This window comes from Humulus lupulus, chromosome 3, assembly GCF_963169125.1.
Source record: "Humulus lupulus chromosome 3, drHumLupu1.1, whole genome shotgun sequence".
Classification (NCBI taxonomy): domain Eukaryota; kingdom Viridiplantae; phylum Streptophyta; class Magnoliopsida; order Rosales; family Cannabaceae; genus Humulus; species Humulus lupulus.
The window spans coordinates 275656081-275673465 of record NC_084795.1 but is presented as its reverse complement, the minus strand read 5'-3'; the positions used below and the strand labels follow the sequence as shown (position 1 = coordinate 275673465).

Here is a 17385-nt window from a genome sequence, read left to right as displayed (position 1 = left end):
TGCTCCTATCCTATTTCAAAAGTTCTAAAGGCATTGCCTTTTTTTCAGATAAGAAAATCAATGTAATATTATTAAATATAAATTACAAAAGAATAATGAACAAGCCACCATGGCATTTTGGTGTACCACCTTTTCTTTCTGGATAATAACAGCAATGCATTAATTAGTGATTAAAAGTTACAAAATAGTTTACAGAACAAGGCATTTTCCAAAGACTAAACCATCTAGTTACAAAACAAATTTCAAACTCCAATCAAAACAAACCAAAAACAAAAACAAAACAAATTTCAAGCTAGTTACAATAAGTGAATATGTACATTCCTAGCATCTAGCTAGTATGAACAGCTATGGTTTAGATCAACCTCAGTACCCCAGCTAAGAAATTTCAAACTTCTACAATGCCCAAACAGTTTTTAAAACTAAACCAAAAAATAAAATGAAATAACTCACTCCATTTTTTTATTTTTATGCAATGTGCCCAGAAAATATGTACTCTAACTAATTATTGGGGCCTAAAAGAGAAAGTAGAAAGGTCCTGTAATGGCTTGATGTCTCTGAATAAACAGCATCATTCAATGTTTTCCCATATTTTTTTCTATACTCTGCCTTTATATACTGCATATCAATCTCAGCTCTTGTTACAATCACTCTAATGAGTGTACTGTCATTTGTCCCCAAACCCTTCATTGCCTTGTGTAGGACCTGAAAATGAGATCAAACAAGATCAGATTGAGGACCATGAAAATAAGACTTACAAAAATGCTTGTAACTATAGAATGTGTAGAAGTCAATAGGAAACAACTCATGTTTTCAACAGTAATCTTCATACATGAAATATTTGTAGTTTCGCCAACATGTTAAGAAAACTTCATCTCAAAAGGATGAGTGACAATGTCATGAAATGTGTGATGCTAGGGAGAATTGAGAGATCTCATAACAGCCATAAGAATTTGTAATAACAATAAATAACCAAGGGCATGTCTCGCTAATCTGTGGCGAAAGAAATTCTAATGAAAAGGAGTGTGAAAAGTAATGAGAATGAGTATGTGAGCACATGAATGGATAGTAAAGGGAAACACTATCCCGTTACTCGTCCCTTTTACGATTCAATACTAAAAAGTATACATGGCCTAAATGTGATCAATTTTGGTCGATCCCCAATGATGGCTTGCAAATTATTTCATGATCTTGCCTCAGATCAGAGATTAGTCCATAAAGAACTGGATTGGACTTTGTTCTGTCTCTTGTTATAGCCCTGATTTATCTTGTTGTAAGTTATGCCTAGGAATTCGAGTGTTTTTAAAACTAGTTTTGACACATAACACAAAAATGCACGTCACTCCAAAGCTTAAATAGATACCTTAGCAAAATACTTGGCAGGATTTTCAGCACTCCGAAGAATAGTCAAAAGGCCATGCTCAAAATGGCCTGATGTTTCTTTCTTAATTGCCTGCAACAAGTGTGAAATGTTTGCATTAGTGGATGGATCACAAAGTGTTGAAGATGGGACTTGTAGTGTAATGTAGATGTTGATGTGATGTACCTTTTCTAAAGAATTTCCATACATATTATGGTAAGCATAACTAACAGCAGCCAAATGGGCTCTGCTTCTTTCACTGAAAATCCTTACGAAAATCTTCTCATCAGTTCCCAATCTCTTCTCCCCAGCCTTATACAGTGCTTTGGCGTCTATTTCCGCCATTGATCTATCAACTTCTGGACCTTCATAACGCGGTGTGCATGCATATGAAAGCAGCAACTGAAAAACCATATTTAAAATATCATATTAGAGACTCAAAGAATATAGCTTAAGACTAGCATTGATCTGCAATTTCACCATGTCCTTTCGAAGACTTCGCGAAAAAAATTAATAAACTTTTTGAAATAATAGTTGTGCTCTCTAAATGCATCCCACTCCATTGAGATATAAGTTTTCCAATTCTCACATGAACTACGAATGCATATCGATGTAACACTAATTATGAGTCATTAGGGGTGTTTGGCAATATAATTTATTTTTTTTACGTAATTTGCAAAGAATTATCAAAAGAAGACCATTTTGCAAACTGACATTAGAAAAAAAAATGTAAACTTTCTGCATTACTCTTATGAGTTTTAGGGGAAAAAAGTAAACCCTTATTGGATTTACATTTGCAAGTAAAACTTGGCATGTAAAGAGCTATGCTATAGAGTTCAGCAGAGTCAAGCAACTAAAACAACAGCACAAGTCGAAATTCGAGAGATTTGGCTAACCCTTTTGTGATCTCCAGATGCTTGACGTTCAATGTCGCTCTCCATAATAACACCAAACATTTGATAGTAAGTCTGTTTAAATTGTTGAATTTGGGTGTAAGTCCGAGAACAGATTACTTCAGTAGCAGCTTTAAGATCAATAACATCTCCAGTACTCAAAGCATGCCTCACAATCGTTGCGTCACGCGTTATTGGATCATGGAGCCAGAGTAAAACAGCTTTCTGAAACGATCATTAGCAAAATAATATTAAATTTCATCATCATCATCATCATCATCATCATTGCATTGCCAAACATTGGAACATAAGAAAGAGAGTTGAGTTAACTCAAAGTCAAAGGTCATATTCTTAATTGAATACCTTAACATGTCCACTAAGCTCCGAGGACAAGCGCTTGCTGAGTTCTGTAGAGTACATCATCCTATACTCTTGTTGGATGAGACTACGCTGTGCTGCATTTCTGTGGCCAAGGATGTTGATTACTGCTGCTGTGTCACAGCCAAAGCCTGTGGAGACAATCACAAGAGGAAGAGTTAGTCAAGAGCGAAATATTAAGATAATGTTATGAATCTTATGATATGCATGAGGTTATTTACTCTGTGAGATCATATAAAAACTTGTCTTTGCTGTTATACATCAACCAGATATTCATTTAATTCAGCTTCAGACAGTATGTAGCTCATACGTAATTGGGTTCTATCAAAGATTGGATCTTGGGTAGAAACAAATTATAACTTATCTTGTAATTTTTTTTTCTTTTCTTTGCTCAAAAGATCCTCTTTTTGTGAGGATTTGCTCAAAAGGTCCCTGATTTTTTTTTTTAGTTAAAAACATCAATAGAATTTATTGAACATGTTCTAAGAATTTCTCAAAATATTGTTTTATAATGACAATATAATATGTGTTGTCAACTTAGAAGAACCCCTCTTTCAGAGAAAAAAAAAAAAAAAGAACTTATAAGATTCCCAAAGCAACCCTATAAAGTTAAAATTGATTTTTCAGAAAAGAAAGATATTGGAATCAAACAAGATCAAAAACGGAATTAAAACACATTGCATGGTACAAACAAACATATAATAAAACTGGGAAAGTTTGACCTTTGAAAGCACGGTAAAGCTGAGAAGCATCGTCACGAGGCGTAGTAAGAACCGGAGGAATAGTAACTGTGGCCATTGAAGAATCTTATACGAGAGAGAGAGAGTTTCGGTGATAAATGGAAATCTGTGTTTGAGTGGGAGAATAATATATATATATGAATGATCTCAGCTCTGATTTTGAAAACAATATATATCTGAAGAAGAAGAAGAAGAAGATACGATGAGAGGGATTTTTCAACAAGTTTACAACAAATACGTGTGATAAATTCAACACGTTATCTGATCAAAATAAAAAAAGAAAAAAAAGAGAGAATGGACACGTTATCTGGTTCCGTTGGGATGCATTTATTATAGTATAATAAAAATAAGAGATGATGGTTGTAAATAGAAGCCCCGTCAAAAGTGCATGAAGTTTCTCGTCATTGTTTGAATTGAAAGACCCACACGCAACGCAACGCTAAATTATATTTCAAGTCTCTTCTCTCTTTCCTCATCATCACCACGTGTAACGACAAACATAATACTGTTGATTCCGACAACGGTCTAAATTGATGAAACAACAACAACAAAAAAGTGTAATCAGCCGCAAGTTCTTTCTTTCGGAATGATCATAAATGAATGAATCTTTCATAACTCCCGCTTGATAGTTTTGAAATCTTCTATTGACTATTCAAAAAGAAAAAGAAAATTTCGGTATTTATAGGTAGGGTAGGTTCGTGTATAAAAAAATAACATTGTTTATGAACATTTTAAATAATGCTACTATTTTTTTTGGTTATTCTCGTCGTCACAATTTTTTTTTGAAAAATAGTCTACAACTTTGATGGTGATGATGGTATTGTGTTGATTGTTATGACTCTTATTAACACGAACTCTGTATAAATACTCAAATTTCTCCTTTCAAAGAGGAATCACAATATATATACATGTATGGGATTCCTATTCTCTTTATGACAAGTTTGGTCAAATGTAATTTCACTCCGAATAAATTAATAAAATATAAATAAAAATACAATGTAATTAAAATTATTTTATGTTATTTACATCTCATAAACATAATTGAAATACTTAAATTAACTAAATTGTTTTTTTTCTTATTAAAAAAATATAAAATAGTTATTTTATAAAATATATTTTCAAAGATTTAACTTTTTATTTATTAAAAAATTAGAAATCATTACCCTTCATGGTAATTCCTAAGTAGCTCATGGAGGGCAATATTCTCATTCTTTTCCCTTTCTCTAATCAAATTTTTTTATTCTTGATTTTAGTAAACATATAAATGAGAATCATTCCCACATAAATAATTCAAATTCACATTATTTGAAAACTCTCAGCTTTATTATGTTTTCTTTCATTTATATATCATCCATCATCCATTATCATATTCACATATGCCATTATTTATTTCATTCTATGGTGTTGACTTAGTATACATATCGTTTCTTCATTTTTTTAAAGTCACCCCATTACACTATAATAATTTAATGAAAATTAAAGGTTCACTACTACGACAAAAAATGTTTTTCTCTACGGTTTTTTTACTTAATACACTGCGATTTTCGAGAATATTGAAAAGCACAATGTATTCGACTGCAGAGAAAAATGGTACCCCAACTGCGGAGAAAAGCCACATCTTTCTCTGCGGTTGTGATAAGCCAATCGCAGAGAAAAGTCACATTTCTCTGCGGTTGTGATAAGCCAACCGCGGAAAAAAGCCACCTTTCTCTGTGGTTGGCTTATCACAACTACAGAGAAATGTGGCTTTTTTTCGCAGTTGGCTTATCACAACCGTAGAGAAAGCTTTGTAATAAAAAAAATTAATTTTTTTAATTTTGATTATATAATTATTTTGAATTCTGATTATACATATTTTCAAAATTATAACCTAGCCTTTTTAATAAAAAAAATTAATTTTCAATTTCAATTATATATAATCATTGTCAATAGTATAACGTCATAATTTGTTAAATTGTTATATATACATTTCATAACTAATAGAAAATAACTGGCTAATAATGAATCAATGACTTAAATCTCTCTAACCAATAGGTTAGCACTTTAAACTTACATACATATGAAAACTTAGATTTCATAAATAAATGACATTAATCTTGTTAACCAATCACTTTGTAGTGGTAGTAGATCCTCTTTGACATTGTATTCATTTTTGTCAAACCACTGTAAAATTAAAAAGTTAATATAGATTAGATAATTAAATACTATATCTAGTTTTTCTTAAGCAAAAAAGAGTTTAAAATATAACATACTTTCTTCTTGATAACTTCTACCGGATTCGGTGCATTTACAAGATCATAAATGTATCTTAGTACATAATAACCACATTCATGACTTTCAGGTTGTTTTGGATAAGAACCTCTCAGCAATTTTGTAAATTTACCGATGTATTCATTTTCCAAACATTGTGTGTATGCTCTACAAAAATTAAAATTAATTAAATATATATGATACTCTCAACTTTTAAAAATTAAAAATGCATACATTAGAATTAAAGAACTTACTTTTCTATAACCTCCTTAATTATTGGTGGAGATTTATGATTCTTTAAAGGGTCCAAAATTATGGCCATCCCCTGCATCATCACGAGCACCAACATCCAATGTCGACTAAAACAATAATAAATTATGATTATTATAAAGTTAAATTCAACCATAGTAGTGATAATATTTAAGTAGTTTGTTCTTACACAACAATCCAAGGAATAGAATATATTTGGCCTCATCTATCCATAGTCATCATTCATTTGGCTATAAGATCCACCGTATAATTTTTACTTTCATCATTGCCAATAGAAAGATGATCGGTGTCAAAAAATTTGTATAATTGTCGTGAATTTGGGTGCATGCTTTCTCAAATGCATTTGTAGAATCAATCATTCATATTACATTTTCAATTAATAAATTAATATCGTCAAAAAAAAATTGAGCAGAGTTTCCTCTGTTTCTATAGCATATTCAAAATTATTGGTACCTATAAATTCAATTCAAACAAAACATACAACAAACAACATGCATGTTCTCACCCATAAGCCACCGTAGCACACAAAATTCGTAGAACCTACTTCACTAAGACACACATGTTCTCAACCTTCTGTTATCTCCGCAGCACACAATTTCATCTCAGAACTTACTTCACTACGGATGAATATCTAATATATTCAAACTCCTCTAATAGTTTGTAATGACATAACAGATTGAGTTTAATTTGAATTGATACATACCTCATACCAAACAACATAGCTGAGGATCCAATATTATCCATGGAGGCTGCTTGATAAACATCTTCCAAAGTGATGAAGATAGCCTCGCGTTCTCCTATAAACTCCGGTCAACGGGAACTTGTACAACCCCATCTATTCCTTTAATGGAATAACACTCCTTCACTATAAATTTTAGACTCAGATCAATTTTTTCCCATTGGTTATTTGTTAACCAATTTGAAGGTTCTGGTTGAGTTATTTCAGTGGGGATGACTACGCGAGATCCAACTGATGATATATGTGGGCTTGGTGATAGGGATTTGTGTTTAGATGAAGATGGACCCTACATAATATCATTTAACATATCAATATAGTGTACTTATTTAAAAATAAAATTTAAATATCTAAGCAAATAATTTTATACCTGACAAGTCACAATTAAATTTTTTTCCCAAGGCAAGAATGTGTCTCGTGCATCCCCAACATATCGTATGTTACCAAAGGGAATAAGGATCTCAGTTTCTTCTTGTAAGACATCTATAAGCCAAACCCTCGCAACTGAATCATCAAGTACATTTCCATGGATGGTAATTTGACTACCCATGTTTGGTACAATGATTACAACCTTAGTCACTACATTGTCAATATTATCATAACACAAATGAACTTCATAGCTTGGCGGTGGCGGAGACTCATAAATTGATGATCCATCTTCTTCATCAAAAGGATAGTCTTCAGTTTGATGAAAATGATCATCTGCGTAGGGGGCAGGTCGATAGACTTCATCACTTGTATTCTCATAATATTTTCCCTCATCAAATTGTCCTTCATCATAGTATCCACAATCATCGTTTTCCTCACTATATTCTTCATTTTGAGCTAATTCATCTTCTGTCATAAATTTATGTCTTTTTAGCTCTTTAATCTCAGCTTTTAGCCAAGCAATCTCCTATTTTGCAGTCATTGTTTTATGTTTTTTTCCAAACATTTTGGAAACGGTCGCAGTGAACCTACAAAATAATCAATAAAGTCCATCAATAAACCAATCTAAATAATTCTTAAAAGAAAACAACTATTATAAAGTATCATACCCGCCAGCTCGAACACAACCTGGGTGTTTTGGTGTCCCTAATGCTTGAGTCAAGATGTCATCTCGACCCTGAGCTGTAATTTCGCCACGACTCAATTTTTCTTTGACGTCCTCCTACTCAAGATATTGTTTGGTTAAATTAGTCTATATAAATAAAATCAATATATTAATTATAAAGATCATAGAAAATTTACTATCTTTTTGGCAATCTGTCGGTCCAGCTCTGTCATGAGAACTTTATTTTTTCATGCGATCTAAGCCAAACTTGATACCTCTCCGGATTTTGAATATTTCGTTCTTTTTTCTACAATGTACAAGATAATTATAGTTATATGTTGCGATAATACCAACCATTATTTAAACTTTAATATCAATTATACTTACCAAATCTTCTCTTATATTAGCCATTCCTCTGCGAGAGGTTCGATGCCTTGACTTCATTAGGAATGCACGTGTTTTTTTGTTTTTGATGCACTTTTTGAAACTCTGGACTTAGACGACTAGATATAAATTTTAAGCATTCTCTCTCGTCAAGTATATCTCTATACTTCTTCGGGGGAAGTTTGAGTTCTTCCATCATACCCATTTCAGCCAAAGGGTTGATGTACTCGGTAGTGAGTTCACTTTTAAAATCTCTCATTATTTGACCAGCTTTTTTCAAAATCTCACGTTTGAAGGTTTGAGGAATGTTGTGACCACCCTGAGAATATAATTAAGAAAAGTAATTATTAAATTTGGATATCACACAGAAATAATATAAATATCATAATGATAATTTCTTACAATGATATCCTCTCATAGACCATCTTTCAAATCTTGTGGGACCTTCCTCCAATCACCTGAGTTGATAGAAATCGTGGCTCGTACTCTAGGTCCAAGATATGATATCATGTGTTGTATACACATCACCTATTGGTTGTCCCAAATCGTTCCATTCAAGATTTTTCTTGATTCCTTTGGCTTTTTGTTGGGTCATGTAACTCATTCTTGTTTTACCACGACCCTGATGTTTCTCATTGTCATCTATTTTATTCGCCATCTGCAACACACAAATAAATAATCACAAGTGTTAATGTATTATACAAATAAATAATCACAAGTATTAATGAATTATATAACTTACTAAACATGTTTTCTTCATTTTCTTATTTTATTTTTGGTCGATTCACAATCGACCCATATTCCTTCTTCGATGTCGTTTCTAAGATAATCACGATCATCGGTATCGCTATCGCTATCATTATAATTATCCTGAATATTCTCAACCTGTTCATGTATCGATTGTCCAACAATGAAACAGTCATGATATAAATCACAATTTTCATCGTAATCTTCTTTTTCTGAGAACTTCCACTCAGGAACTGATAAAACGATGGACCATTTATCATTAACTGGATCAAGTATATAAAACACTTGTTTTGCTTGAGCAGTCATGATAAAATGATCGTTCTTGCTTTCCTTCTTGCTTAAATCAACCAGAGTGAATTCAAGTTCGTCAGTTTTAACTCCAGTATTATTGTCTACCCAAGAACATTTAAGAAGAGGAATACGAAATAATGAATAATCTAGCTCCCATATTTCTTCAACAATCCCGTAGTATGTCATTGTGCCTGAAATTTGGTTATTATCTTTTGTACTAGAAAAATGTATAGTTTCTGCAACTATACTTACTCCACTATTTTGAACCAGTCGAGCATCATCTCTTGACTTAGTATGAAATCATTTGCCTTCAACAATGTAAGCTTGATGCTTTATTACATCAATGCTTGCTCTAAGAGATATGCGCTTCAACTCAGTCGACAGTCCATGATTTTTTTCTCCCAACTTCGTCAAAATTGTATTCTTCAGCCATTGACAAAACATTTTATTATGCTCATCTATAACCCATTTTTTTTTATTTTTAAACTTGTTTGGAATCATCGACTGTAATAACTCCATGTGATCACTAAAACATAAAAGAAATAACAAAAAGTTTAAACAACAAAAAGAAAATCACTACTATAATATATATGATTGAAATATATTATCTACTTACATTATATATGATTGAATCTCAGGATTATTTTGCAACATAACTAATTGAGCTTGATCTAATTCTTCCCTAGACACGGTGATCACTATTATGTTCCCTCGTAGTCCTTTATCAACTCCATCTGAGTTATTTCGTGGTTTGTTGATTCTGGTTGCCTCAACCCCACTCATGTATTGAGCAAAATTCTACTGCCTCTTTCGATATACTAGCTTCAGGACGATAATGATTACACACATAACTTTTCAACACCTTCATACTTCTTTCAAATGGATACATCCATCTCGCTCAAACTGGTCCACACAACTTGGCTTCCCTTACTAAATGAACCATTAAATGTATCATAATGTCAAAGAAGGATGGCGGAAAAAACATTTCAAGGTTGAATAGAGTTTCCACTATCTTACAATGCAATGCATCCAATTTTTTCATTTCTAATTCTTTTCTGCATAAATGATTGAAGAATATGCAAACATTCGTCAAACAATCTCGAACTTTTTTCGGTAATACTGACCGAATAGCAATCAGAAGTAATTGTTGCATCAACATATGACAATCATGTGATTTCATATCCATCAGCTTCAAATCTCCCATGGATACCAAGTTTCGAATGTTGGATGAATAGCCATCAGGCACTTTCAGCTCTGCAAATGATTTACATACAAGTTTTTTCTCTTCTCTGGACAACGTGAAACAAGCAGGAGGTAAATATGTGCGTTTACCTTTCTGTTTAGGTGCTAAATCAGTTCGTATACCCATTTCAACAATATCTAAACGACTAGTTAAACCATCCTTAGTTTTATCGGGAATATCAAGTAATGCACCTATAATACTTTCGCACACATTTTTTTATATATGCATGACATCCAAACAATGTCGAACAAGTAAATCTTTCCAGTAAGGGAGACGAAAAGAATTGATTTCCTTTGGAAACATCCATTTACTTTCTTATTTTTCTGCATTTTTCCATACTTGAAATCAATTTTCTTTACTTCTTTAAGAATTTCTTGCCCCGAAAGTGGCAAAGGAGCAACACCTTGTTCTTTATCACCATCAAATGCTTTTTTTTTCCCTATAATGATGATTTAGGGGCAAATATTGTCTATGACCCATATAACAAATTTTGTGCCCATTCGACAGACGAATAGCCCTTGTGTTAGTGAAACATATTGGACATCCCTGGTAACCTTTTATGCTTAACCCTGATAGATTACCATAAGCTAGGAAATCATGAACAGTCCACAACAAAACAACTTTTAAGTTAAAGACTTCTTTATTAAAACCATCATATGCCTCAACACCATTTTCATACAAATCATTCAAATCATCAATTAATGGTGCCAAATAAACATCTATATCGTGTCCCGGTTGTTTTGGGCCTGAAATCATTAACATGAGAATAAAAAACTCTCTTCTCATCACTAACCACGGAGGAAGATTGTACATAACAAGGAAGACAGGCCACGAACTATGTCTACTACTTAGAGATTTATGTGGATTCACACCATCGGCAGCTAGACCTAGACGAAGATGTCTTGCTTCAGTTTTAAATTCTGGATTTAAGTTATTAACTTTTTTCCAAGCCTGCGAATCTGTAGGATGTTGAAGTTTACCATCTTTCACTCGCCTAGTCTCATGCCATATTAAGTTTTCAGAGTATTCTGCACTTCGATATAATCGCTTAAGCCGCAGAATCAAAGGCAAGCACCACATCACTTTCTAAGGAATAAGTTTCCTAATCTCCTTACTCTTGTTAGGTTTTGTAGCGGGGCGAATCACATTCTGGGCAAGTGTTCATGTTTGCATACTCTTTACGATATAACACACAATCGTTCGGACATGCATGGATCTTCTCATACTTCAAGCCTATGCAATTTAAAGTTTTCTTCACTTCATACGTAGACCCAGGGAAGCAATAATCTGACGGCAAAATCTCTTTAAAAGCAGCTAAAATTGACTAAAACATTTATCGCTAACTCCATTTTCTGCTTTTGTGTTGTAAAATTTTACCATTGTTGGTAATATTTGTTTCAGACAACCATTGAATAATGATTTATCTGCATCTCTAACCAATTTATCGAATTTTGAAGGATCATCAACAAACTCTTCTTTTGCTTCATCGATCAATTCCATAGGATGATCGTCAAAATCACTATAACCCCAATCATCAATCCCTCGCCTCCCGAATGGATATGGATTATTATTTTTCAATGATTCCCCATGCCAATACCATGTACGATAACTTGTATCAAATCCCCGACAAAATACATGATTTTTTTATCATGGTAATATTTCCTTTTGATCTATTACCACAATCTATACATGGGCAATGAATTCTTTCTGAATCACTACAATTTGTTTGGCAAAATTCTAAAAATTGGCTGAATCTGTCTTGAAATTATTGTGTTTCTCTATTCTCAATAATCCATGACTTATCCATAATGATAATATCTACCTAATTCCTAAGTCGATAATGAAAAGAAAATTAATATTATAATTGAAAAAATTATGTTCAATTAATAAATTATAAAATGAAATGGGCAGAGTTTCATTTATTTCTATAACATATCCAAAATTCATATGTATTTACAATTTCAACATAAACAAAAACATAATTATTACACATATTAACTTATAAAACATGTTCAATTAATATCATAAAAAAAATGGGCAGAGTTTCCTCTGTATTTATAGCATATCCCAAGTTATCTACCTATAAATTCACATCAAACAAAACATATAACAAACAACATGCATGTTCTCAACCATAAGTCACCGCAGCACACACATAATTAGCAGAACCTACTTCACTAAGACACACATGTTATCAACATTCTGTTATCTCCACAACACACAATTTTATCTTAGAACCTACTTCACTACGGATGAATATCTAATATATTCAAACTCCTTTAACAATAGTTTGTAAATATAAAAAATAAAATAAAATAATTAAGTAGTAATTATTACTCACCTTCAAAATTAATCTTCAACAATTTCAACACACCTCACACTCAAACAAATACTTCCTACAATAAAATTTTAAACATTAGTAAATATATGTAATTGAATTTATCCTAAAATAATATAATTTACAAAAATATACTTTAAATAAATCATTACCTAAATCATATAAAAAATTATGTAAATAACATTATTATAAATAAAATAATATAAAAAAGACCCTAAAACCGAAATATACATTAAAAAAAATCAAGTTTTAGTGATCAATACATGTTTTAAACAATGAAAATGTCTTCTAATCCTATATAAACTTTAAAAAATGTTAGAAAAAACTTTGAAAATAACCCTATAAACATACATTGAAACCCCCATTAAATCCACTCAATATTTCTTCATTTTTACCCTAAAACTTCAAAATAAATCAATATTAAGTATATTTACATGATTTTAAGCTTTCATATGCAAGAAAATGAAAAAAAAAAAAAAAAACTAAAATGGTCAAAATGGGGCTTACCCGTGGTTGGGGACGGTGGTGGAGCCGCGCGACTGTGTGCCTCTGTGAAAATGAAAAATGCGAATGGGAGGGAAAGGTAGGGTCTCGACCAGATTAATGAAGGGGAGAAGGTTTTCTCTGAGGTTATATGGCCAAAACCGCGAAGAAAAGTGTGCTTTTCTCCACGGTTTTGGCCAAATAACCGCGGAGAAAACCTTTACACGTCTCTCCGCGGTTATATAGTCAAACTGCAGAGAAAAGTCCCCACTTCAAACTTTTCACTGCGTTTTTTTTAAAACTGCCTTTTCTCTACACTTTTTATTTATTGTTGAAAAAAAACCACAGAGAAAGCTTATATTTGTAGTAGTGATTTTTTTTTTAAAAAAAAATTCTATCTGAGTTCAAGGAATAAGCTCGCTTGGTTGTGTTATTTTTTATTGCAAGAAATGAACAAAACAATCTTGTTTGTAGTTTTTAACGGAAGATGGAATGCAAACAACAAATATGTTGATCATGAAGTCAAAATTTTGATGGTGGAAAAGGATATTAAGTACTTGGAATTGGTAAAAAAGATATACAAAGAGCTCAGTTTGAATGAAATTTGATTTCAACAAATATGCTTTGTGATTGAAAATTGGATACAAGCAAAGGAATGAAGATAGAAAGTGATGACAATTTAAAAGTCTATCTAAACTTTAACAAGACTATGGAAGAGTTGAAAAAATGTTATCTCATCGTTGAAGTAGAACAGAGAAACCAAACCCTTTCTTTGCCAAGAGAAGCTTGCATTCCAACTGCTTTAGCAAGCAATGCAACAAATCACACTTTGACTATCACAAACCCCAATACGATTACTGCAAGCACTAGTAAGATAAAGAGCGCCTCAACACAAGAATTCCACAAAATTACAGAACACGGGCAAGAAGCTCAATCACCTCTGCATGTATTGCCAAATATGGAGATTGAAGACATAAGAGTCAATTATGTTTTCAAGAATAAGACTGATCTAAAATATACACTTGCGAAAATCACCATCAAGAAACATTTTCAGTATAGGATTGAAAAATCATGTTCAAAGGCATTTTGGGAAAAATGCATAGATGACAATTGTGGCTGGTATATACATGCAAGAAGCACAAAACTATCAGACTACTTTAGAGTTATCAAGTAACATAAACAGCACACATGCCCAACCTATCGACCAAGGCAAATAATTTTGCACTTGAGAATAGACAAGCAAGTGCAAAAGTTATCAGTAATTACTTCAAAGAGAAGTTTCGTGACCCAAGTTCAACCTATCGACCAAGGCAAATAATACGAGACATGAGAGATGAATATGGGGTAGGTGTAACGTACAATAAAGCATGGAGAGCAAAAGATTTTGTAGTTGATGATGTTAGAGGGTCAAATGAGGAATGTTATGCATTGTTACCTTCATACTTGCATATGCTAAAATTGGCCAACCCAGGAACTATCACAAGAGTAGATAAAGATGAAGAAAATAGGTATGAATAATATTTATGTTTTGCATTCCTATATTCAGGGCTTTACTGTTCACAATCCATACCTTACATTTCTAGAAATTGCTTGTTTTTTTTTTTTATAAATTTTATAGGTTTAAATATATGTTTCTTGCTTTTGGTGCTTCATTGAATGGCTGGAAACACTATAGACCAGTTATAGTGGTAGATGGAACATTTTTAAAGACAAAATGTGGAGGCACACTATATGCAGCTTGTGTTAAAGATGGAAACAATCAAATTTTTCTGCTTGCCTTTGGAATTGGGGATCACTACTATAAAAAAAGACTTTCTCTGCGGTTTTTTTACTTAATACACTGCGGTTTTTGAGAGTATTGAAAAACGCAGTGTATTCGACCGTAGAAAAAAGTGGTATGCCAACCGCGGAGAAAGAACATCTTTCTCTGCGGTTGTAATAAGCCAACCACGGAGAAAAATGTACTTTTCTCCGCGGTTTTTTTAAAACAAACGCAGAGAGAGAGACCTCTGCGATTTTATTGAAAAAACTACAGAGGAAAGTATTGTAATTTTTCAAAACTTTGACCAAGCATAACTTTGTGCTCGGTTGTCCCTTTTTGGTGTTTTTTTTAAACTTTGGTATTTTTTCGAGATCTATCTAGCTGCATACAAAGAAAATCTGAAAACTTGAAGAAAAAAAAAAACCATTTTTTCAGGTTTGGTCACCGAAAAATCTGAAGAAAAAAAATTCAGCAACCAAATTAATGATTTATGAAAAACCTCTAAAAAATGTGATTTCTATTTGTCTATTTCATACAAAATAAACTCTAAAAACAATGATGAAAAAAAACAAAAAACTATGCAAACAAAGATATATAGATCATTACCTATTTTGAAGCTCAAGAACACAATGTATGACCAAAAATACGGTGAAAATGGACAATTTTTCGACAAAATTATAACCATTTTTACTACAAAAAACTGAAAAATAGACAAATATCAAGCATCTACTTCACTTTTTAACTAAGATTTAGCTAAAAATGATGAAAAAAATACTAAGATTAAGGTTGAAAGACATACCGCTGCCGCTAAAGAAGTTTTTCGCGAAATGAAGTAGGTATGCGAACCTTGTGGGGAAGAATGAGTTTATATATAGGTCTGAAACTTTTTCTCCACGGTTTTCTTAAGAAAAATACAGAGAAAGAAATATTTTTCTCTGTGGTTTTCTTAAAAAAGCCGCAGAGAAAAGTATTGTAATTTTTCAAAACTTTTACCAAGCATAACTTTGTGCTCGGTTGTCTGTTTTGGGTGTTTTTTTAACTTTGATATTTTTTCGAGATCATCTATTCAAAGAAAATAGTCCTTTTTTTAGGATAGATCTCGAAAAAATATCAAAGTTAAAAAAAAAAAACACTCAAAATGGACAACTGAGCACAAAGTTAATTAGAGTGTGCAAAAATATGGCTTTTTTTAAAAAAAAAAGTTAATTTATGACTTTTTTGTTTTAAGAATTTTCACCTTTATGTGTTTATTTTCCAATATTTTTGTATAAAAGTTAGTTTATGCGATAGTCTTACTCTTAATAAAGCTTTATTAATTTTGAAGGGTATGTTTGTAAATTGATTATTATTTTTTTAGCTTGTTTTTTTTATATTATTTTTATATTACTAATTTCATATTAAAATTTTCTTTGGTTGTTTTGCAATTGTTTTTTGTAAAATGAATTGTGTTTAAAATTATTTTTATTTATTATAAACATTTTTTTTCTTTTTTTTAGATTGTACGTTTCTTTTTTTCAAATCATGTGTAAGGTAACCAGTTACTTGATTGATCATATAGAGCTAGTTAAATAACATGTACTAGGAGGAGTAACCAGTTATCCTAAGAGGAGTAACTTTCTACCATAAGATGGGTAACCAATAACCATAAGGGGAGTGACGTGTTACTATATTAAATATGAAAAGAAATATCAAATTTGAAGGAAAAAGAGGAAGAACACTTCATTAAAAATGGAAGAAGAAGTAACTATGATTTTAGTAACACAGGTAACCAGTTACCATAAAGAACCCAGAAATATACACACACACATCAGAACGTGAAGGTAACTAGTTACCCCCATAAATACACACACAAATAACGTGAAGGTAACCAGTTACCCCCAAAAAAATACACATAAAGAACGGGAAGGTAACCAGTTACCACAAATCTGAAGATAGAAAAAAAAGATCAGATACACCCCCTTTTTTTTCTCTCCTATCTTCTTCATATAATTTTTTTTCTAGATTTGAATGTTCCCATCAGGGTAATTGGTTACCCATTCACGTTTTCATATTTTTATTAGTTTCCTTTCCAAATTTTTGTGTGCCTATAAGGTTTACAGTAAAAAGAAAATGCTGAAAAAATTGATTTGATTTTTTTTACATATAGTGGAAAAACTATATAAAAAATTACAATAATAAATAAAAAAATAGCAAAATAATTATGTAATGTTAAAATATGTGTGAAAAAAGGGGAAAAATAGAATGAGAAAAGAATAAGTACAAAAAATGAGGAAAAAAACTTAGGAAAGAAAACGAAAAAAATATGATTAAAAAAACAAAACAAAAGAAATGATGAAGGAAAAAAACGGATGAATAAATAAAAATGAAAAGAATATAAAGAAGAAGAAGAAGAAAAATAATGGAAAATGGAAAGAAAAAAATATGAATGAAAAAATTGGTAGAAAAAATGGAAGAAGAAAAAAAGCTCATTTGTGTAAAAA

The 17385-nt window shown here is 31.8% G+C and overlaps 1 protein-coding gene across 1 annotated transcript; it reads right to left on the bottom strand.

The window, feature by feature from the left end:
• Positions 1–130: 130 nt before the first annotated feature.
• LOC133824367 (annexin D5) lies at positions 131–3515 on the bottom strand. The gene is made up of 6 exons (XM_062257250.1): positions 3351–3515; positions 2614–2759; positions 2254–2475; positions 1544–1759; positions 1361–1450; positions 131–702 (listed from the first exon to the last, which is right to left on the bottom strand). The coding sequence occupies exons 1-6, from the start codon at positions 3424–3426 to the stop codon at positions 499–501; spliced, it is 954 nt and encodes a 317-aa protein (XP_062113234.1). The 5' UTR covers positions 3427–3515; the 3' UTR covers positions 131–498.
• Between the last annotated feature and the right edge of the window lie 13870 nt (positions 3516–17385).